Source organism: Mytilus edulis, chromosome 8 (genome assembly GCF_963676685.1).
Source record: "Mytilus edulis chromosome 8, xbMytEdul2.2, whole genome shotgun sequence".
NCBI lineage: Eukaryota > Metazoa > Mollusca > Bivalvia > Mytilida > Mytilidae > Mytilus > Mytilus edulis.
This window is the reverse complement of record NC_092351.1, coordinates 1,883,021-1,906,445: the sequence shown is the minus strand read 5'-3', so window position 1 is coordinate 1,906,445 and position 23,425 is coordinate 1,883,021. Positions and strand designations below refer to the sequence as shown.

The window sequence follows — 23,425 nt, the reverse complement described above, 5'->3', positions numbered from 1 at the left end:
ATTTCTACTTCTTTTTCTGTTTTATTTGACAAATTCGGGATAGCGTTGACAATCTTATGAATGTTAACATTAATGTAATTTTTTTCCGGATAAAATCGTTTTTCGAAAATATTATAACAAACTTTGATAACGTGTCCTGTAAAGTTTGTCAAAAGGACTTTTTGTACCTTTTCGCATGGACTGGCTCATATAGAATTAATCAGATAAACTAAAAATCTTTATCGTCAATCAGATCAGAATCAAGCTATGTCGCATACAGCTGGTAAAACCTGGTAATCATTATTCAAATCCTTACTGTGAATTCCGAATGTTAAGAAGAAACACATTTTTAATGTGCTAGTTCATGACAACCAATTTCCTAGAGCTCAACTTTTTATATATTTTCTAAAGACAAATATGCCTTCCTTGACAATAGATAAAATGTAATACCTTGTACAGAACAACACTGAATACAAACATGATTTTCAACTGAATGATATTGTCATAGGACCACCACCAGTGTTTATTATGTTTTATAGGTTACACGATTCTGGAACGGATATGAACTTATCAGATCCCGATGGACGAACAGCATTACATGCAGCAGTTGAAAGGAATCAAGAAAAGGTTATATACTTTTTAATTGACGAGTGCAATGTTTCGCCATTTATCAGATGGAGGTATGCATGTATAAAATGTTTCTTTTATCAAAAGATAAAGCAGTATAAAATGTTACACACAATATTCTCACGTAATTATCTTCTTGAAAAATATAAACTTTCCTTAACTAATGAATGTGTCAATTGTAAAGAAATTGAAACTATAGAGCATGAATTTAATGAATGTACATAAATAAAACAATTTTGGAAAGAATATTCTAACTTATTATATTTAGTTCTTGGAGTAAAAATATTTTTTAATATTAGAATATTAATATCTGTCTAAAGACAAACACGAGTCATTTGTCAACAGATGGGGGGAGTTATGGAAATCATTTAATTAAATTTATTTTCGTAACGTATTCCAAAGTATTCTTAAGACGTATCATATACTGAGTATTCATACCACTAACTTGTAAATTTTGACTATGTCTTATTTGTATAATCCCCTGCCTTTTCATGAATGTGACCTACCGAATTTACCGGATTTGTTATCACATGAGTAACAGGACGGGTGCCATCTGCTTACCCTTCTGGAGCACCTGAGATCACCCCTAGTTTTTGGTTGGGTTCGTGTTGCTTATTCGTTAGTTTTTTATGTTGTGTCATTTGTACTATTGTTTGTCTGTTTGTCTTTTTTCATTTTTAGCCATGGCGTTATCAGTTTATTTTCGATTTCTAAGTTTGACTGTTCCTCTGGTATCTTTCATCCCTCTAGTATGACAATGCCATACATGTCATGTCATTCACTTGTGTCTTGTAAAAATGTATGGATGTTCTGTAGTTTGAACACCAAAAATATCAATAAAATTAATAAAGGAAAAAGATGAAGTATTGGATTTGTTATGAATTATTTAAAAAACAAAGATTCTTCATGAAATACATGTTCGACCTAACAAGAAACTGCATTTGTTAAAACATATTTTTTATGAACTAATTATATTCGCTTCAAGTTGGCAAATTATTTCTTTTATTTCTGAATCATCATTTTAAAGAACCATATAATAAACTTCTCCAAATCACCAAATCTTACAACATGTGGCTACCGTAAGAATGCAACTCATTTCTAAACATTACATGCATATCTGCATATAGATAGAGGAACGAGAGTAACACTTTAGTTATGAGCTGGATTTGATATTAATTGTTTGACATTTACCATTTCAATCACTAACTCATACTTAAAATGAAACGTAAAAAATGGCCAATTAATTGACTAAATCTGAACCATTTTCTACTTAGTCTCAATCATACTCGACCAAGTCTAAACCATACTCAACCTAGTCTTACCCAAACTCGGCCTTGTCTGAACCTTACTTGACCCAGTACGAACCCACCTTAATATGCTTCTGCATCCGTCTTTTGAATTGCATCATTTTAAGAACTGTTGTTAACAATAGTTTGTTTCCTTGGCTAGGAACTGGAAAAACAATTTGAAATCTAGAATGTTTATTGAAACAATTCACATAATATAGTTATCAATACTTATATATATGATCTCCTTTAAAATGAAAATAAAACAAGATGATCAAAGGAGGTGATTTCTGACCTGGTTAAAAAATATCAGTTTGATTAATACGGTTTTGTCAAAATTAAAGACATGACATACATGAAGCACTAAGACTTTATAAAAAATCGGTTTGACGACGTAAACCCTTAATTTTCGTTTTTATTAGTCTTTCGTCTCAGTGTTTTGTAGACTTTTTTTTGTCTGTTTGACTTTTTCGTTTTTGGTATGGCGTTGACTATTGGTCTTTAAATTTCGAGTTTGAATATCAGTTTGATATGTTTTGCCACTCTTGACGTACTTTTTTTAAATTTTGTTAATGGCACTTATTGTGAGTTTTACCGTATATATTCGTTTACAAGTATGTGGTATGATGATGCAAACCTTAAAAGATTTCAATAAACTTAAATTATCATAGTTACGTTTATTTCATACATATATGTCTACACTCGTTACAACAAGTCAAATAACATTTCATATTTTATGATTGACAAGTTAACGACTATAGCTGATATTTTATTAACACAATGAGCAAAATGTTATCCGCGTTCAGAGGGTATACTATTCGCGTATGTTTATATGATCACTGTTTAAATATATCAAATAAGTGCAACATATAATTTGTAGGGGTCAACGAGCAGAAGATCTTTTGAAACCTCAATTTTGCAAACAGAAAATAGCAAACAAAATTAGGGAATATATAGAAAACAATCTGTCAGGACAAATCGCTGTTTTGCATAAGGTAACGTCTAATTACAGTTTTGTACAATTTGATATGTTGAAAACAAGTAATAAAAAGTACATAGCATGTGTGCTTGTTTACGTACGTGTGTGTATGTTTTTATATTGTTTAGGTTTTCTTTTGCTATCACTTGCACATTGTGTGTTGATGTACGTTGTCTGTCGTTTGTCTTTTAATTCCAAGCAATTGCAACTAATCGTCACATACTATGTTCAATCAAACTACATTGCTGTCACAGCTTAATCTTTCTGAATCCATATTGGATTTTGAAATAGCAGATAGCTATCGGTCTTGATCTTTAATGACATGTGAAAATTTCGAAAAAGTATGTTATTCATGTGTAAGACTTTTCATTATAATATTGGAAATTACCACGTTTACCATATTTACGACTGTATTATGCATTAAGCAGAATATATTTGTTGGATTCATATTATTTCTAAACTTTGCCACATAAGGGTATTTTTCTTTATAAAAAAAATATTGTGAATTGATCTATTTTATTATATAGCAAGAAAACGAGCCATTTTTACTTTTTCTTATACATGTTATATGAAAGCATCTTTCATTATATTTAATTTATAAGTCTATGGTGTAGTTTATTTTTATCAAAAGTTGGGTTTGACATATATAATCCATACAAAATCTGACAATTTTGCACAACCAGCTGTACTGTAAAAAAAACATCCGTGACTTATCTTTCTATTTATTTTGAACAAAACTCCATTAAAAACTGCATTTTGACAATTTATCCAAACATTCTATGGATTTTAAGAAAATGTAAGAGAGTAAAAGTACTGTCATGAAAATATGGATTATGTGTTAATGAAATTTCCTTTTTTTTGTAATTTATTTTTATTTCATCTGAAAGTATTGTGATACATAGTCATATAGTTAATTCATAAAACATGTATTGATATTAAATTTTTCAATAACAGTCTAAAATTAAAAAGTTAGTTATGCTCTAAATTTTCTACTCGATCATACACATCCTTTATCACTCTGGATTAGAATACCTGAATATGCTGATAAGGTTAATGATGGCATCAGCCTTCTCCTCTAGCCACATGCATCACTGCCTATACGATGATGTTGAACATGAGAGGTACCAGGAGAGGCCATCAAAGATCATTAACAGATAACATGTTGGACAGAATCACATAATAAATGTCAACCTAAGTCAAGGGGAGATAATTCAAATACAATCAAACACAAACTAGTATATCAATATATATATAACAATATCAATAAACATAGATAGTACTTTTAAGATGCACACAAATCACTGTCCAGTTGAGATGTGCATCAACATATTATTAATTCTAGATGAACTACTATAAAGCCTTAAGTAAGTAAAAAATAGAAAGATCTCTCCTCGCATGTGAACTAAGTTTTTAATTAAGTCCCATTTACTATCAAATTTCTCACTTGCTTTAGGGGATCTGTAAAAGGAGGTAGATATTTCTTTTATTCGGTAGGAATTTTTAATCATAGCTATGACACCTGTAAGAGTCGGTAATGAAGTATTAAAGCGACATGTATAAATGTAATATTTAACCAGAATAGAGAATAAGTTTAGGGAAACATCCCAAGACTCTGACCCAAGAACAATATTTTTCACATTAAGTATTAAAGTTAAATTATTTTCAACTAGAAAAAGTGCTGCAATTTTTAACCACAAATTTCTAACTGGGGTACATTCCTAGAAAAGGTGACTTATAGTTTCTTAAGTTTCATTACAGAAACTACATACGTTAGTTTCTTTTAACCAATATGTCTGCAATAATAGATTTGTAGCGAGAGTTTTATGTAAAATCTTAACCTGGAACATACTAAATTTGTTGTTTTAGTGCAACAAAAGGGTAAACTATAAATGAAATCCCAATTTTCTATATGAGTGCCTAGTTCCTTACACATTTTGTCTTCTTGTTTTGTAGGACGTTCTGTATACATTGACAAGAATTTTTTTATAAAAGAACTGACATGACTTTTTATTGTTTTTTTATAAATTCAAATTTATCGTTAGATATGTGCGTAAATTTCTCTGAAGTAGTGATTAGATTTGTCCAGTCTTTTGGTATCATATGAAGCAAAGAATGGTATTCCAAGAAATTAATATTAAGATTATATTTTTCGCAGAATTCTTTTACAGTAAAAAAAAAAATACTGTTTTCATCAAGTAAATCACCTACAAAGAAAACTGATTCAACCCACCTCTGGTAAAAGACAGTTTTATTATTAATTTTCAAACTCTTGTTTAGCCATATGGATTGTTTCATGATCCCTTCAGCAGTGCCATTAGTGACAGTGTTTAGGATATTCCAGTTTAGTAAAATATATTTCCAGAAATTATTAAAATTTGAAGAAATCTTTTGGAGACCATCAGGGGTCATCAACCATATTTTGTTTGCTCCTAATCTGTTGTATTGATCTATTAACAATGTTTTCCATGGGAATATTTTCAAGGTGTCTAAAAGTTTATTTATCCATGTCATCTTTAATGAATAACAAAAAGATCTTATATCTGGCCATTTTCAAATAACCCTTTCATGACTTTTCTTTTAATCTTGTCTGGTTTTCCTGACTACAAGAAACTAATAAAAATATTTTGAATTTCTTTTATTTTATCATCAGGCGGGTTTGGCAAAACTGTCAATAATTGAATTAGAATAGGTAGAGCTAGTGATTTAATTCAATTCAATTCAATTCAATTCAAAGTTTTGTTGCCATATAAACTATACAGTTTGTGACATATAACAACAACAAAAACAAATAAAGACAATAACTAAGTAACTCAATATATATACACAAATTCAGGTAAATATTAAAGGGTCCCCTGTCCTCAGTTCCATTGACTTTTTTTATAAAGGATCCTAGTTTATTCATTTGTGTTGGTGTTGATGGGTTAAGTATATATATAACTTTGTCATTGTCAAAATTTAATGACAGTGATCTTTCCCATATATGTTAAATCTCTATAAACCCAGGATTTAGTAAGCTCCGTATTTTTGTTTTCTACAAAATTTACAAGCGTTTTATTTTCACTGAACAGATCAAATTTTATTCCTAAAAGTTTAAATTTTCCTGAATGATTCCAGTTCAAATTTCTTGTAGTTGTTAGTTTATCCCTTAAGTGAATCTTTGACCCAATCCATATGGCTTAAGTTTTATCAAAATTCGCACACTCAAAAAAAATTTCTAAAGTATATAAACATTTTTTTAGAGATTGCTCATCCTCGTCTTATAATAGACATGAGTCATCTGCATACTGGCTTAGTAGATACTCAGAATCTATATCTGGGTTATTTTTAAGTGCAGCACTCATAAGTTCTAAAGATAATATAAAGAGCAATGTCCATTATTTATAATACAGCTCAGAGATTCTGAATATAAGGCCTTGACCCTTTTACAAAAAATAGGACCAAATCCTAGAAAAGACAAAGCCAAGTCTATAAATGACCACTCAAGAGTATCAGAAGCTTTTTCAAAGTCTAATAAAAGTAAAAGACCTCAGGCTGGTAGATTATCATCTTCTGCCTTTTCCATAATGTCAAAAATAAGCCTGGTACATTCTCCAATATACCTTCCCTTTATGAAACCTTGCTGTATTTCACTAATTATATCCCCAAGAAAAGGTTTTATTCTATTTGCTAATGCAGCTGATGCAATTTTTGTATCAACATTTAATAAAGTGAAAGGTGTCCAGTTTTTTAATTGAAATTTTGATTTACCCTCTTTTGGAATGCATGTTACTACTCCTTGTTTCTAACTAACCGAAAAAGATCCAGTTTCTAAGCTATAATTAAAAGATTTTATAATAAACTCATAGAGGTCTATCCAAAAGAATTTATAAAATTCTCTTGTAAATCCATCCATCCCTGGAGATTTACCATTTTTCATATTTTTCAATGTTTTTAAGCATTCATTGGCATTCAAGTTACCCTCTGCCTGTAACCTCTGTTCATCAGAAAGTTTGCGGATAAAAGGATTATTCTCATCAAAAAATAGATTTTTATGTTCTTGATGAAGAATAAGATTTGATGAGGAGTACAATTTTTCATAAAATGATTTTTGTTCTTCTAAAAGTTGATTGAAAATTTCTTCTCCATTATCCTTAATTAATTTTGGAATTATCTTTTCATTTTAATTTCTTTTTTCAAGATTACAAGAATAGTTAATACATTTTTCACCTTCTGCTACCCATCTTGCCTTTGCTCTTGCCATAATACCTGTTATTATTTTCTCTCTGTGTTGAACAAGTGTTGAACAAGTTTATTTTCTAAAATTTTAATTTCTGAATTTAATAATTCTGAAGGATCTAGTTCATAATTTTCAAGTAATTTAGCTAACTTGAGTTCTAAATCATTTTCAGTTTTTGTGTTTTTCTTTTTTATATAACTGGCATATGATATTGTTTTCCCTCTTATCATACATTTTAAGAGTTCCCAAAACATGTGAAGGGTTTACTGATAGTTCTGTTTCTAGGTCATTCCCAGGCAAAGAGTATTGATTTATAGTTTCCATAATGCAATTTTTTATTTCAGTTACATAAACCATATCATGTAGTAAGCTATTGTTTAACTTCCATGTGCCTTTACCTTTAATTTGATTGTAAAACTGTAAGGTCAGGTACACTGGAGAATGATCAGACCTGTGACTTATATCCATGTCTACATGTTTTACAAATGGTTCAAGATCAGATGAAATCCAAAAGTAATCCAAACGTCTTTGCTTAAGCCCAGGACCACGCCATGTAAATCTTTTTCTATCTGGATTTAATGCTCGCAATATATCAACAATGTCCTGGGAATCTATCATATCTTAAATTTTATCATGTGCTCTTATATTTTTTTTAGCACTTAAATTTTATCATGTTCTCTTATATTGTTTTTAGCACTAAAATTTTATCATGTGCTCTCATATTGTTTTTAGCACTATAATTTGAGGTGTTCGTATTAAAGTCTTGCACCACATTCCAGTCTCCAGCCATAATTATGGAGCTTTTATACCAGATACTAGATCTTTAAAATTTTCAAAAAACGTTGGAAAGTCCCCATTAAGACCATATATTGCAACAAGAGAGAGTCGATAATCTTGAATGGTCATATCTAGAATGATAAAATTGCCTTCCTGATCCTTTTTTTCTTGGTCAATAGTAAATGTAAAACTTTTTTTTTTTTAGAATTGCTACCCCTCTTGAGCGGCTGGAACCAGAGTTAAAGAATGCCTTATACCCCCACTCATGTGCCCACTGCTTTTCTTTTTCTTTAGTACAATGTGTATCTGTTAATATAATTATATCATATCTTTTCCTATATCTTGAAAAAAAATCTCTTCTCTTTATCTCCTCTGACAGACCCCTACTGTTAAGACCATGAATAAGTTGTTTAAATTCATTAAGTAATAGTTATGGTCATTTTTTTAATTATTTGAAATTACTTCATGTGTTTTCCTCTACAATGCTCGAAATCAGGCTTTCGCGCATCAGTGAAGAGACTTTGATTATCGAAATCCACATCTGATGCAAAACAAGTGGTAGCGTTTATGTTATTACTATCACTAGGTCGAAGCCTCTGCTGGTGAACTAAAAGTCCCCGAGATTAGCATCAGCCCAGTAGCTAATACTTAGATAATGACATGAAAATGAACATTAAGCGTTATAAATTTAGAAATGGATCTCCCTCATGCAAAGCTCTGATTCATTGCCCGGGTTCGGCTTTTCGTTTTGGTTTATAGCTCTTCATCTTTTTAATTGGCTTTGGATTTTCACAAATTTACTTAGATCATCACGGAAGAAACATTAATTGTCGAAATGCGCATCTGGTGCAAAAACAAATGGTATCGCCTATGTCATTACTATATACTTAAGTTGTTGTTAAAATATTTTGAAAGCACAATAGAAACAAAGAGATAGTATCAGACTCTCTCATGCCTCTAAAATATTGAGATGATAAGTATTTACATCTAATTATTTAACACAAAAACCAATTAGGTATATCATTTTTGTATACCTTTTGGGTGCGTAAAATTGTTATCTGTAAGAGTTTGACTTCGTGACTTATTCGTGTCTTTATTCTTCAGAAAAAAGTAAGTGCTTAAAAAATAACAATAATGTTTAGTAGAGTGCAACTAAGTTCCGATTGAACTTCTTAACTAGATGAGATTCTTATACAATTCCAAGTGCTAATACCTTTGCTATTTAAATGCTCTAGAGCATATGAATAGCAAAGGTATTAGCACTCGGAATTGTGGAACTTCCATGAGAAATTTGGCACGACTTTTTGGAATTGTGGGTTCTCAATGCTCTTCAACTATGTATTTGTTTGGCTTTTTAACTGTTTTGATCTGAGCGTCACTGATGAGTCTTATGTAGACGAAACGCGTGTCTTGCGTATTAAATTATAATCCTGGTACCTTTGACAACTACCCAACCTGTATCATTTGTAATTAGAAATTACCCCAAATGTGATTAACAAAAATACTTAGATTTGTATCAGTGTTCGGCATGCTTGAAATTGTGTGTAGATGTGTTTGCTATTAAAATTAATTTTGGGCCGCTTAAAGGGTCTTTGATGCTCAGAAAAATTATGATTTAAACGACTCATTTCTCATCTGAACTATTTCAAGATTATTCAGAAAACATTTTCACTCAGGTAATACTATTTATAACATTTTTTTTCATTTAAGGCCTCTATTTGAATTTGTTATTGAGATCGACGTATGTGTGCGCATCATTAGCAATGAAACAACTCACAACATATCAAATTACAACGATCAGTACATTTCCATCTCTTCCAACAAAGAAGGTACATTCTGTAAAATGATTTTGTCAGGTTGAATTTCGAAGAGAATATATAAAGCCTTTCTAATCATTTACATGTTTTTCATTAATTTGTTTGTCATTATATGCACGAATACTTTAAAGAAAGGGATGCTCGATAGCTGCTCAAAAATGCGGAATTTATAACTTAATACAGTCGTCGAATGATTGATTTCATTCCAAATTAAATTTTTTTTCAGATGCAAAAAGATAACAATAAAGACGAAGATTTAAAGATTGTCCGAATATTGAACAGTGCATATCGAGGGGACATTTGTCAAATAAGAGCGTACGTTTTAATTTATATATTTTCTTTTACTAGGGTATAAATCGAAACGAAAAAATGAATCAAGTACTATGACCTTTTTTAACATAAAGCAAGGTAAATCTTAACTTGAAATACGAGCTTGCAAAAATTTAATTCTTCGCTACATTTTCTGGGTTTTTTTTCATGGTCATGGGTTGATATAAAAGACTCACACCTGGTCAATTTTCAATGTGAACAAGATTTGATTCACTGGCAGACGATTTGCTTGCTTGGAAACATCCCTTCGAACTGAAACCCCAACTGAACTACCTTTTTCTAACATCAATTTGGTTATTTTTCTTCTCAAATCTGATTTATTTATTTCCATTAGTAAATTTATTGGTTAAGGGATGAACTCATATTTCGACACTGTTTTCCAGGTTTCTTAAAATACTTTACTGGATTGTGATATCATATAAAACAAATTCCAATGACACATATTCAGTTTTTGTAAATTCAGAAAATTTTAACTGTTGTTGTGCATGTTTTTTTTTTAACTTAATATCCCTTGATGATAGCTCAATCAGTCCTGCAAATTTGTATCTTTAACTATGAATAACTTTTATGAATTTGCCACTAAGTATTTTAAAAGTGCATTCAGTATTACCGATAGCCCCGCACTTACTCCTTGTTGTTTATATGTTGCGCGTGTTTTAGAAATTTTTAGTGTTAAGAAATACAAACATAAAACTTGGTATTGTGTTTCTCGATAGTATCAGTTAGGCCATTAACATGAGCCATTTATAATATCATGAAATTAGATAAATTCCCTATTTAAAGCCTTTTTTGTCGGACAATATTTACTCTCACAGCTGCATATACAGTGAAAAACATAAACAAAAATGTTTGATTTTCCTAGGATTTGAATATTTTTAGCAGACGTTACTGTCTTTATCATCAAGCCATTTATCCTTACATTGTTTGCTACATGATATTAAGAGGTATCAAGTGAACTCCTACAAAGTTACATAAAAGAAGGGCGAAAGATACCAAAGAGACATTCAAACTCATAGATCGAAAATAAACTGACAACGTCATGGCTAAAAACAGACAAATAATAGTATATAGCAAACAACATAGAAAACTCGATGTGTTGCTCATGTTATTACCGGTATAAAGTCTAATTCGGTAGGTCACATTCGTGAAAAGAGAAGGGGATTGCAGTTACGACATAGAAAACATATCCGATATTGCCTGTGAAACGGTGTTTCCATAACGGTCAACCAAATCGTGATTGCGTCCATTAAAAATTACGAAGGGATGATTTTAACTTCACTATAGCTATTTGGAACTCTTGGTTTAATAGCTTGCTTGTGAGCAGCAAAACTCTATCAAGGAAATCATGACCATCGATGAACCGACCCTCATTGTCAATTTCTAGATGTAAGTCAAGATATGAGACAGACTTAACTGTATGTGTTATATTCCTTATCTCTAGTGCAATGGGATAGATGCATTCAATAGTTATCAAAGGTACCAGGATTATAATTTAATACGCCAGACACGTATTACATAGTCACATAATTTTGAATATTAAAGAGTGCATTTCTTTCTAACCATCATTTTGAAAACGTTGTGTGGCGTTTTTCATTGCTTTCTAAACCTACAAAAGTAGAAACAAATACATCGTTTAATCAGTGTTTACTGACTCGGTTTAAACTTTCAATAATGCATGCAGGTGTTGTTGGTAAATAATTATTACAAAAGTAGAAACCAATACATCGTTTATTCTGGTTGAAGTAAGACAAAAATGTAGCGTATTTTTAGATTGTGCGTAGTTTGTCAAAGTGTTTTTTTAACTTTGCAAGCGTATGTTAGAAACAAATGATCAAGTGAGAGAACATCATCTATATAGCAGAAATTAAAGTTAAAGGATAGTTCTATCTTATCTTTCTTTCTTAGAAGTTCCTATATGATGCTAGTCTCATAATAATGAAGACTGGCAAGAAGAGGGGCACAATTGTTTCCCATTGGAATGCTGACAGTCTGTTAAAAAAACCGTCCTCCAAACGTTACAAATTATGTTGTCAATCAAGAAACCAAGCTTCTTGATAGTGTTAGTTTCAGAAAGGTTTTTGTTTGAATCAGAGATATTCTTCACAAAGTAGGATTTATCCCTTCCTAAGAAAAGATGTTTGTATATACGTTAGTCAATTTTTTTTAAGAAACAAAGCAATACCAACTATTTCAATTTGTCTTTTAGTTTGGAATGGGTAATACTTGTGTAATACATTTTAGTAATTATTGAAAATCACGAACCGTGCACTGGACAGTTCAACTATTAGAATTCTGAGTCTTGCGCAACTAAGTAACATCAAAGTGATCTTTACAAAAAATGCAAAATGTAAAATGGTAAGTAGGAACAAAATGGAAATGCAAATGCAACATTAAATTCTGATACTGTTCACTACAAATTTAAAAAGTAAACCCATATAATCAGCCAATAAAATCTTGGAACGGGAAAGCAAAGAACGACAGAAAGACATTATAAACAATTATTATTTACTAACTTAAATATCAAACTTATCTCCATGTAATGGACATGCTCTGGTGTAATATTATATGCGAATATATCTTATGTCATGTTTTATAGATACAAAGCAGCAGGCTACGATATGACCGTTTCAGATTATGACAAACGAACAGCACTGCATATAGCAGTAAATAATAGCCAAGAACACGTTGTGGAGTTTTTACTGAAAGATTGTCGTCAGACAAAGGAAGCAAACACAGTTACGGATAGGTAAACTTTCAGTTAAACATATTTAATCTTAATAAGTTTTCGGACATATTGTTTAAATATAGTTATTTGGCAAAAACTAATGTGTTCACTGTGAAGTGATAACTATTTTAGAAATAAGTATTTTTGCTTGAAAAAGTTTTGTTTTCTCACACTGGATGTTGAAAATTCTCCATTCTTATTACAACTTCAATTATTTATAATATTTAGAATATTTATAAAATATTTCTAAAGTTTAACTATCTCGCTTTCGCATGTTTCGTAAATGTATCATAATGATTTATAATATTTAGAATATTTATAAAATATTTCTAAAGTTTAACTATCTCGCTTTCGCATGTTTCGTAAATGTATCATAAATTATCATTATCGATCTGCATTTGAATAAAACGGATAAACTCTATGTTTCATTCTTATTTATATTTCGCCTTCGGTCTCAAGTAATGAATTAGCTTAACTTCTCTATGAGGGGTGAAGCTTACATGTAATATCTCTGTTTAAAGAAACAAACTATAACCATCAGACCATAGATGGCCAGTGACCTTGACCCTAGTCTATAAGCACCTGTTCCATGATAACTTGTCATTATTTTTCTAGAGGGTGTGAAGTGAAAACTTTACTTGTTTTCGATTTATATATTTTATGTAAGATTTAGGAAGTTGAAAAGTTACTTAAATTACATTCATCTTGTCTGCGATGTACGACAAGGGCTTATGTTAATAAGACATAATAATTTCTCAATTGTCTACGATGTATAACAAGTGTTGATGGAAATGTTTTAAATTCTTGTCTACGATGTATGACAAGTGCTCATAGAAATGAATTAAAAATTTCTTGTTTACGATGTATGACAATTTTATATTCATTTAGTGTTTGCCTACGATGTATGGCATTGTGTATGTTATTTATTAAATTCATTTACTCCTGTTTTTTGAACAGGTAGATATTTAAAAGTATATCTTTTCACTGCAGGTCGTGAGTACTCTTCAGAATTTGCTCGTGTTTTACCTGTACAGATACACAATATTACAATTACATAACAATGGCTGAATTTGATAACGCAGATGTATTGCTTTTGCAAGAAATTTAAAATGATTTTAATGCTTATGAGGGTGATGACGATGATTTTCATCACCTCTAGAAATTAAAGATGATAAATTTAATAGGAAAACTAGAGGTATTTTGAATAAATCCTCTTCTTAAACAGTTATAAAACATAGTAGTTTTATAAAAGATTATGAAAGGCATTGCAATTGCAAATGACAAAGCAACAAAACCTTTCTAAAGGAAGTTTTAAAATCTAGTGCTACTGGTATAGCTTCAAAATCACTTAGATTTATGAATATTTTTCAAGAGGAGATATCACTGTTGAGATTTAAAATGGGAATGTAAGAGTCTGTATGAACCATGAGGTTTGAGACAGTTTCTCTGCCTTCCACTCAAGCAGAGGTTGTAGGGAACCCTGCTGATTTATTCAAATGTTGCCATTAGAGGTTTACTTAATGAAGATTTAGTTCTAGATTTTGATCTAAACTACTGTAATGATACAGTGCATGCACCTCCTTCTGGAGTTTGTGCTATGTCTGATGATAGTCCAGCCGGAGCTGAATTTGATACTTATTTTGATCCTGCATTAGGGTTTTCTGATGACTTTAAGGCTTCTCCTAGTGAGATTAGTGATCCAGTATCTCAGCCTGTTTGTTGAACAGTTTAATCATGATTTTGGTTGGAAAATCCCAAAATTGTTTAAAAAAGGCAGAAAACTAGGTCTAAATTTTATTTCTTAGACTGTTCTTACTGCCATGTCAGTAAATATTAAATCAGGAAAATATCAAGTTTTTATCATACCTTTTTTGGTTCTGATTGCATCATGAAGCAAAGAGGTGATTATACCAAGATTATTACGCTAATCCTAGATTCCTTGGAGGAGGATCCAGGTCTAGCATTATATTACTCTCAGCAGTTATGGTAAAGACAATATCAGTTTTTAACTGCAGAGGCTCTATCATTCAACAGGGCGGATGGTAATTCCCTTCATTGAGAGGAAGAGGTTTCCCAACAGGGAACAGAGAATCTCAAAGATGCCACAATTCTCAACCGGTTCCTATATACAGTAGATAACTTAAATATTATGAATAGGAAAACATTACTTATGATCTATAGATACTAGATTTGATAAGAAATGGTTATAAAATTATTTTTAATCTTGTGCCACAATTAGGTTCTTCATTTTGAATAAAATACATTTCACTTTACATAAGGATGAAAAAACTTCAGAAATCCAAAAATTGATAGCTAAGAAAGCTATTTAAGAGGTTGAATCATTGGAAAATCAGTTTATTTCCAATATTTCCTTAGTTCCTAAGAAGGATGGGTCTTCAAGGCCTGTTATCTATTTGAAAAATTCAAACAAACTTAGCATTTGGCTAATCATCATTTGAAGCAGGACCTTTTATCATTTGTTTAGATGTAATTCATAGGGATGATTATCTATATATACATAGCTAACATCCATAGATCTCACTGATGCATATTTTAGTATCAATAATGATTATATCAAATATTAGTGATGCATGTGGAAAGGACATGTATATGATTTTATGTTCTTTGTTTTGGATTGGCTTCTGCACCAAGAGTTTTTACTAAAATTTTAAAACCTGTCTACGCATTTTATGAAAAAATGTCACTTGAAGTATATACATGTTATAGTTACATTGATGATTCTTTTATTGTGGATCAGAATCTAGATAGTTGTACTGTGAATACAGAAAAAGTGGTGCAAATGCTTGATAAACTGTGCTTCAGAATAAATTTTAAGAAGTTGGTCCTCATTCATTGAAAACACATTGTTTTCCTTTATCTCTTTATTGATACGTATACTGAGTTATTTAAGATTTTTCTGACAGATGAAAAATTGTAAAATTATCTCCCTTGGGAAGATATTCTTAAATAGAATTATGTAGCTGTATGATATATGCTTTGCATCATTTGGTCTTGTTGTGCATACTTTTAATGCAGTATCTGTGGAAATGTTACATTGCAGAACATGCCTTTACATGGCGAGAAATAATGTTGAAGCACTGAAAAGTTGTTACAGTGATTATTATCATCAATAGGTAAAATTTTAACAATTTAAAATCAGAAATTGAAAATTGATTAGACCCATCCAAATAAGTTTTTGAATTGGACCAGATGCCTCATTAGAAGGGTTTGGAATCCAAATTTGAAGAAAAATTATCTGTAGGTAGATGGAGCTTCTCAGAACGTATACTCATTTCATATAGATTACTTAGAATTGTTGGCTATATTTTCTTATAGACACAAAGAGTCTTGTCATATTGTTATACAATCAGACAATACATTTTCAGTAGCTTTTATTACGCAGTAGGAGGTATTACCTCTTTGTCACTTGACAGACCTACTACAGATATTTCATCATTTGAGCTTGGTGTTCAAGAAAGGACATTTTTATCACAGCTCATTATATTCATGGAAAGAAAAATTTTGATGCTTATCATATGTTTAGAATTTAGGCAGATTCAGCGGGATGACAATTGAAAGAAGAAATATTTGTTTTGTTTGTATCACGTTTTCATTTTCAAATCTGTAGATTATTTCTTTGTCTGTTGACCAACAAGCTCCTTTCTTAGATGCTTTTACTAATTTCATGGTAAGAATTAAGACCTTATATTTTCCCATCTTTTCCTGGTTGGGGATAATTATGAAGAAAATTAGTAGTAATAAAGTTCAGAAGGCTATTTTGAATATTCCTTTTTGGCTGGCTCAGAGTTGGTTTTCTTTGCTAAGACCAAATTCAATTTATTTGCCAGTTAAACTGCTAATCATAAAAATTAGCAACGATGTTGCATACTCAAGAATGCAATCCCATTAGGAAGGGACTAAATTAAACTGTATGTGTTGTAAAAATATAAGTGAACCAACCCCTGAAGTGGTGATTGTGTGGTTGGGTAAAAACGTGTGTATTGTAAATTCAGAAATCACTAATTAAAAGATTTGCAAAAAATGTTGTCACTTCATCCTGGAGACCATGCATCTACAATCAAGCAGTTTCAATAGTTTTAGAGAAATTTCATTATTTGGTGTGTTCAAAGGAGAATCAATTCCTTATCACCATCTGAAAAGGATGTTATTGATTTTTCTTTTGTAAAACAGAAACTTTTCATATTCAGCACGTTCAGTGTTAATTTTACTTGGTCTATGTTGAAACAGACCTGATCCTTTAAGAAGTAGACGTTACTAATTTTTTTTTGTTACCATATGCCTGAAAGGTTGCTTAAACCTGAATCTGCCGCTGAATTGAAGAGTTGGATACTCTTTCACTTGGGAGTTGAATTTAGTGGTAACTTTTTTAAGTTCTTTATATGCATTAGAGGATTTAACATTGAAGACTGTCTTTTATACTTGTGTCTTTATTTGCCTTGACTACAGCTGTCAAAGTACATTCTTTATCAGCTCTAGATTTACATTCTATGTCTTTCATTCAAAGACAAGGCACTTTATTTTTTCATATACATGAGCTTTTGAAAAATACTAGATTTGGTGATAGTCTACCAAATGAAGTGTTTTATGGTTTTGATAAACTATTGAACTTTGTGTTGTTAAGACAATGATTTATTATGTTTTGTGTACAAAAGATGTGAGGAATTCATCTAAGTCTGTTTATTTTCTATGGAACTTTTCGTAAAGTTTCTACTTTTACTTTATCTAGATAGTTAGTACTACAGAGAGGTCTAAATTTAGCAGACGTTTTAAGTCTCACTCATTTAGAGGGGCCTCTTGTTCTTTAAAAGACATCATGGCAACAGCTTAGTCTGGACATATGCTTTTTATTAAAGGGAGGGAATAATATCAGTACTAAAATACTTTTCTTCAGTTGTAATTACTGGATGATCTTGTGATATTTATGTTTTAACAAATGTGACATTTGTGTAAAAATTGTTTTTAGTTTGTGTCTATACTTTAAACAAGCTAATTCATTACTTGAGACCGAAGGCGAAATATGAATAAGAATGTTCCTTCATCCAAGCATATCTTGGATGTGCAGGATGAAGATCATTCTTAGAATATGAGCCTGAGGCTCGAAAGTAATTAATTCCCACCCTAGGGATTATCAGTCAGACCCACCCTTTTCCAATGGGTTTTATGGTTGACACAAACTTGCTTTAAATTATGACAAATTGTCATGGAACAGGTGCTTATATACTATGGTCAAGGTCACTGGCCATCTATGGTCTGATGGTTATAGTTTGTTTCTTTAAACAGAGATATTACATGTAAGCTTCACCCCTCATAGAGAAGTTACGATAATTCATTACTTTCGAGCTTTAAGATTACTACGTTGTATTTATTATTTAAAACTAGCCATTTAGCTAAGACAGACGAAAGAAATATTTAACTTTGTAAGAAGTACGAGCTTACAACGTCACAGGAAAGATAGTACAAACGTATAAACATTATATGCTTTTTTTTTTTCTCTGTCCTATATGTTCTCCCATTTATTTGTATTGTAGTATTGTATTGTAATGTTGTCATTTTAGTGCTATATTTTGAAAAAAAGTGGGACGAAAGGTACCAGAGCGAGAGTTAAACTCATAAATCGAAAATAAACTGACAACGCCATGGCTTCAAATGAAAAGGACAAACAGACACACAGTAGTACACATGACACAATATAGAAAACTAAAGAATGAGCAACACGAACTACACCAAAAGCTAGTGGTGGTCTCATGTGTTCCGGAAGGGTAAGCAGATCCTGCCCTACATGTGGCACCCGTCGTGTTGCTTATGAGATAACAAATCCGGTAAACAGTCTAATTCGGTAGGTCACATTCATGAAAGGGAAGGGGATTGTAGTTACGACGTAAGGCACATTAACATTGCAATCAAAGCGGGAGGTTTGGCATGCCAGAAAACCAGGTTTAACCCACCATTTAAAAAAAACATCTTAATATATCTTGTATTAAGTCAGGAAAATGGCCATTGTTATATTATAGTTCGTTTCTGTGTGTGTTTCATTTTAATGTTGTGTTTTTGTTGTGTCGTCGTTCTCCTCTACATTTGATGCGTTTCCCTCGGTTTAAGTTTGTAACCCGGTTTTTTTTCTCAATCGATTGATGAGTTTCGAATAGCAGTATATACTGTTGCCCTGATTCTACAAAATCCTTACATAGCTACTCATTATTTATTTAGTATGCTAGTACTAGTACATGTATCCGTAATTCAAACACATTCTCCTATTATAAGTTATATGGTTCGCTACTGACCACCTACGGATCCATAAAGGGTTAGTAAAATCCAAAGCGGGTGAGGCCGGAGGCCGAATCCCCTATGAATTTTATTCACCCTCTATGGATCCGTAGGGGGTCAATAGTTAACCGTATAACGAATTTATCGGACGCTGGACTTTTTCTACTGCGTTTTGTTGAGAAATAAACAACGAAATACAACATTAATAGATGACGTCACCATTAACGCGTCATAAACCCCCTATGAAACGTACTAACCCCATACGGTCTCATAGGGGTTCACCACGTGATTGCGTTAAACCAATCACAACGTGATATGTGGTCCGATAAACTAACATAAATGTACATGGTAAGTTACATTACGCACCCTTGCTATTGATTGAGCAGACAGACGATGTGATGAACTATAGTTCAATTTATCTTATTTGATCAATATTATAGGTGGGGGAAAACACCATTTGAGACAGCCATCAACGAAGGAAAAGAAAATATAGTTAAACTTTTTCGTTATTATTGTCCGGTAAGAAATACTCAGTATGATCTATCTCCATAAATATAGAAAAAAAACGGATACAATTTGTTTTTATTGTAAGTTTGAATAGTGCCATGTTACTTTGGGTTTTTTTTTTTTAGATATTTTTCTACCACAAAAATTTCTTCACAATCAGAATTAAATTCTGTGATCAAGGTTTTAATGATTTCTGAAGTCTGAATTTGTCCTTTTTGACAATCATAAAAAGTAACTGTCTGCATATATATGACAGAGAAAAACAGGACGATTTATATTTTTACCTATGAAAATGACATAAAAATACACAGTTCGATTATTTCAAATCACGTCACTTGAATACTTAGAGTCAATTGTAGAGAAGTATGAAAATAAATTTTGTAAACAAAAAACTCTTAATGAATTATGACCTTTTTTTATTTTGTGGTTTTTAAATTAATGTTGCTGTTCAGGAATATAAGCATCTTCTAGAATTAAGAATAATGTTAATGGGATATATATATTACAGTATTTACCAAGCACAGTAAATGTTGACGAACAAGTATTTACCTTATTTATTTCTGGTGAAGACGGTGAAGTTGACAAATTTAAAAGGTAAACAAAACAACTTTCTCACCTTTGTATGCCGAAGCCGTGGCATTCACATTTTTTTTTTATCAAATTGAATTTTACACTTTTTTAACCTAAAGGGGTTAATTGTAAAACTATAAGGATGTTCCTTTTCATGGTATGAGCGTGATGAAGACAAGTGTGAAATATAGGGTTTTTATTTTTGGAATAGAAAGGTCGTATTTTAAGTGAACGAAACACTAGTCTGGTGTACAACATTTTAAACCTGGTTTCTTAAATTAGTTAATATAACCGCTAGGTCGATGGCACTACTGGTAGACGTTTCTTTCCCGAGCGATAACCAGCCAATTAGCAGGAATTTTTGCAGACAGAAAATTTTATGTATATGTTAATTTTCTGGAAAATAATAAGACTGGCAACTAGATGTCACATGAAACTATCACAATTTCCCTGTGTTTTTTTGACTTTATCTACCGGCTCGGTTTCTGATTATTTAACATTTATACCTTACTCTATACATATATCTGAAAAATATGTTTTTCGTTACTGTTTTTTTTTCTTCTTTTTTTGTGTGTGAAAAAACAAGACTTTTCAATCCCAAAAATAACTTAGTTAATGTTTAAAAAGTAAAATCACAAAAAAACCATCAACCGAGGAAAAGTAATTCCGAAGTCCCTTATCAAATGGCAATATCAAAAGCTCGAACACACGAAACATTTTAATGTTTTTAGCTATTTGATGTTAACTTAAATTTTCTCTCTTTTTACTATTTACACAGGTTATATGAAAGTGGAGAACAACTTAATATTCAGAATTCTAGTGGAAGTAATGTTTGGAACCTCGCTGCAGATAAATGGAATACTGATGTCATACAATATTCGAAAGACAAAAGTAAAGGCAATGAGAAACGACACAAAGGTGTGATTGTAACCTGTAAAAAAGAAATTATTAACCTAAGACAGACAACAGTCAATTGACTTGAAAGATTAAATCAAGGTATGAAGGTCTGACCAAATAATTAAGTTTTATATGCGACAGATATTTCAACAATCGATCATATTTGATAACGTTATTGTCAAAAAGTTAACCCTAGCATGGACAATGCCAGACCAAACGTTGACTAAAAATAGGTTTTCGTCAATCAGGGCAGTCTATTCGACAAAAACCTTTGTGATTGACTAGTTGCATTTCCAATTAAGTTGTGCCATTGCACTATAGTCTTGTGTAAGTGCAGGTATCGTTATTAGTTTAGTTTCACCTCGCCACATTCTGTATGTGTGTGTCCCATAGCCGGAGCCTATTTTTCAGTGTTAATCGTTTGATGCTGTGTACCATATTTGTCTTTCGTTCATTGCTTTGTACATAAATTAGGCTTTTAGTAACCTTGTTTGATTTGTTTCGTTTTTGTCATTCTGATGCCTATTACAGCTGACTATGCTCATTGTTAAATGCCATACGATGACCTATATTTTGTAATTTATGTGTCATTTAGTGTCTTGTGTAGATTTGTCAACATGTGGAAGTAAGAAATAATAATAACAGTAACTTTTTTATAATTCTTGTCGACATGAGCAGGTGATAACCAACTATTTAAGTGGTTTGAGTCAGAGTCCTGCAGTTATTTAGTTCATTCACTAGGATCTAAAAGTTGTTGCAAAACGCTGATGTTTGATTAAAATGTATTAATTGTCCACAACTTTCCAAAGTAAGTTATGGACAGTGACATATTGGCATACCTTTTTTTTGCTATATAGAGGTGACAATACTTTAATAGTATGTTTGAAACAATTAGATGTTATCATTTAGTTTATATTTGGTCACGTATGCGTTTAAGTCCTCGCCTTGTATTTTACATATTAATTCAGGCTATAACTGATTTATCACAATTTATTCTTTTTCAGTGAACATTTTAGTGTCCAATAACAACATAACAGTGATAGTGATATTATCGTCCGATAAATTGATGTTTTACCAAACAACTCGAAAGTGTTCTACTGTCGTTATTTTACTAATGCAGTTCAGATGAATTACGCTATTTATATTTGAAGAAGCGTTTTGTGGTGTGTATTGGCCTAATAGGAAACTTTATTTGCCGAGTATATTTTAAAAGATTTGATATAGCCTAAGCCTATTCCTAGATGGAATATACATTTTGAGGTATGTTGGGCTGAGCATCTTTACAAAACCTTCCTACAATACAGATTACTTATTGTAACGGTACCTTTTTGTATACTTATGTTTGTATCAAAGACGTGTATATATAGTTAAACGTAGAGTACTCTTGTAGAATACTACATGATAGAACATTTTTTGGCTAATGGTTAGTCTGGTGTTGTAAACGAGGTTGGAGATTTATGATGTTTATTATTTTAGCTTCTGATAGAATGGAAATTGTATGTTGCACATCAAATGGAGAATATCCGTGGAAAGAAATAGTTTTATTGATTAACAAACTGTACACAAAAATATTGAATTGTAGATTAAGGGTGCATGTCTTTCTAACACAAACAATGCCAACGGCTAAGCGCGCACATATTTTGATCATTTGTTTCTAACATACGTTTGCAAAGTTTACATAAATTTTGATAAACTATACATCATAATCAGTTTGATGCAGTACTTATACCTCTACAATAGGTCGTTTGGATGCTGGACAGCGACTTCAAGTCGTTATACATGTATTTAACTGCAATGTACGCACTATCCAACGTCTACGTGAACGCCACAATGCAACAAACAGTACAAATAACCGTCCATGTACTCAACGCTTATGGTGGACATGAATTAAATAAATATGTGATATGGTAGTGACAAAGTGTATCAATTAATAGTAAATGAACTGAAATGATGCGAATTTGTTAAATAACAAGGGTATATACCCCTATTCAATGAAAAATGTAGCATTTATTCTTCCAGTATGTTTGCCTAAAATTACTGCGGCGTTTCTTTAGCCGTTCAGTATATTATATGTCAAATAGTTTAATAATGACCTTTTAAGCCAGGTGCATTGTTCATACAAATATTCTTTCCATAGACTCTTCGAAGACGACATACAAGTCCTAGACGGTACTGAACACCAGGAAACTGTTAAAGAAGAATCTTTAATTATGTTAAAAGGAGACATTTTATGAATAGAATATTATAATAGAACTGTAGGTAAAACAATACTCTGGGACTACAAGTAATTGTTTTTGTATTATCATGATAATTGCATTGTAGTATTATCATGATAATTGCATTGTAGTTGTTATTCTGAATACTTTTGTCATGTAAATCAAAGTTGGTGTGATATAAGAATAGAAGATATATATGTCGTGTACATGTTAT

The 23,425-nt window shown here is 31.4% G+C and overlaps 1 protein-coding gene across 1 annotated transcript in view; it reads left to right on the top strand.

Annotated features, from left to right (window-relative positions):
• LOC139484598 (uncharacterized) overlaps positions 1 to 21,287 on the top strand; it is a 59,920-nt gene extending 38,633 nt beyond the window's left edge. The window contains exons 15-21 of the mRNA XM_071268379.1: positions 519 to 659; positions 2,773 to 2,887; positions 9,908 to 9,996; positions 12,608 to 12,757; positions 19,462 to 19,540; positions 20,037 to 20,122; positions 20,877 to 21,287. Coding sequence (XP_071124480.1) covers positions 519 to 659; positions 2,773 to 2,887; positions 9,908 to 9,996; positions 12,608 to 12,757; positions 19,462 to 19,540; positions 20,037 to 20,122; positions 20,877 to 21,075 — 859 coding nt within the window. The 3' untranslated portion in view covers positions 21,076 to 21,287. The remainder of the gene's footprint in view (positions 1 to 518; positions 660 to 2,772; positions 2,888 to 9,907; positions 9,997 to 12,607; positions 12,758 to 19,461; positions 19,541 to 20,036; positions 20,123 to 20,876) is intronic.
• The last annotated feature ends 2,138 nt before the right edge of the window (positions 21,288 to 23,425 follow it).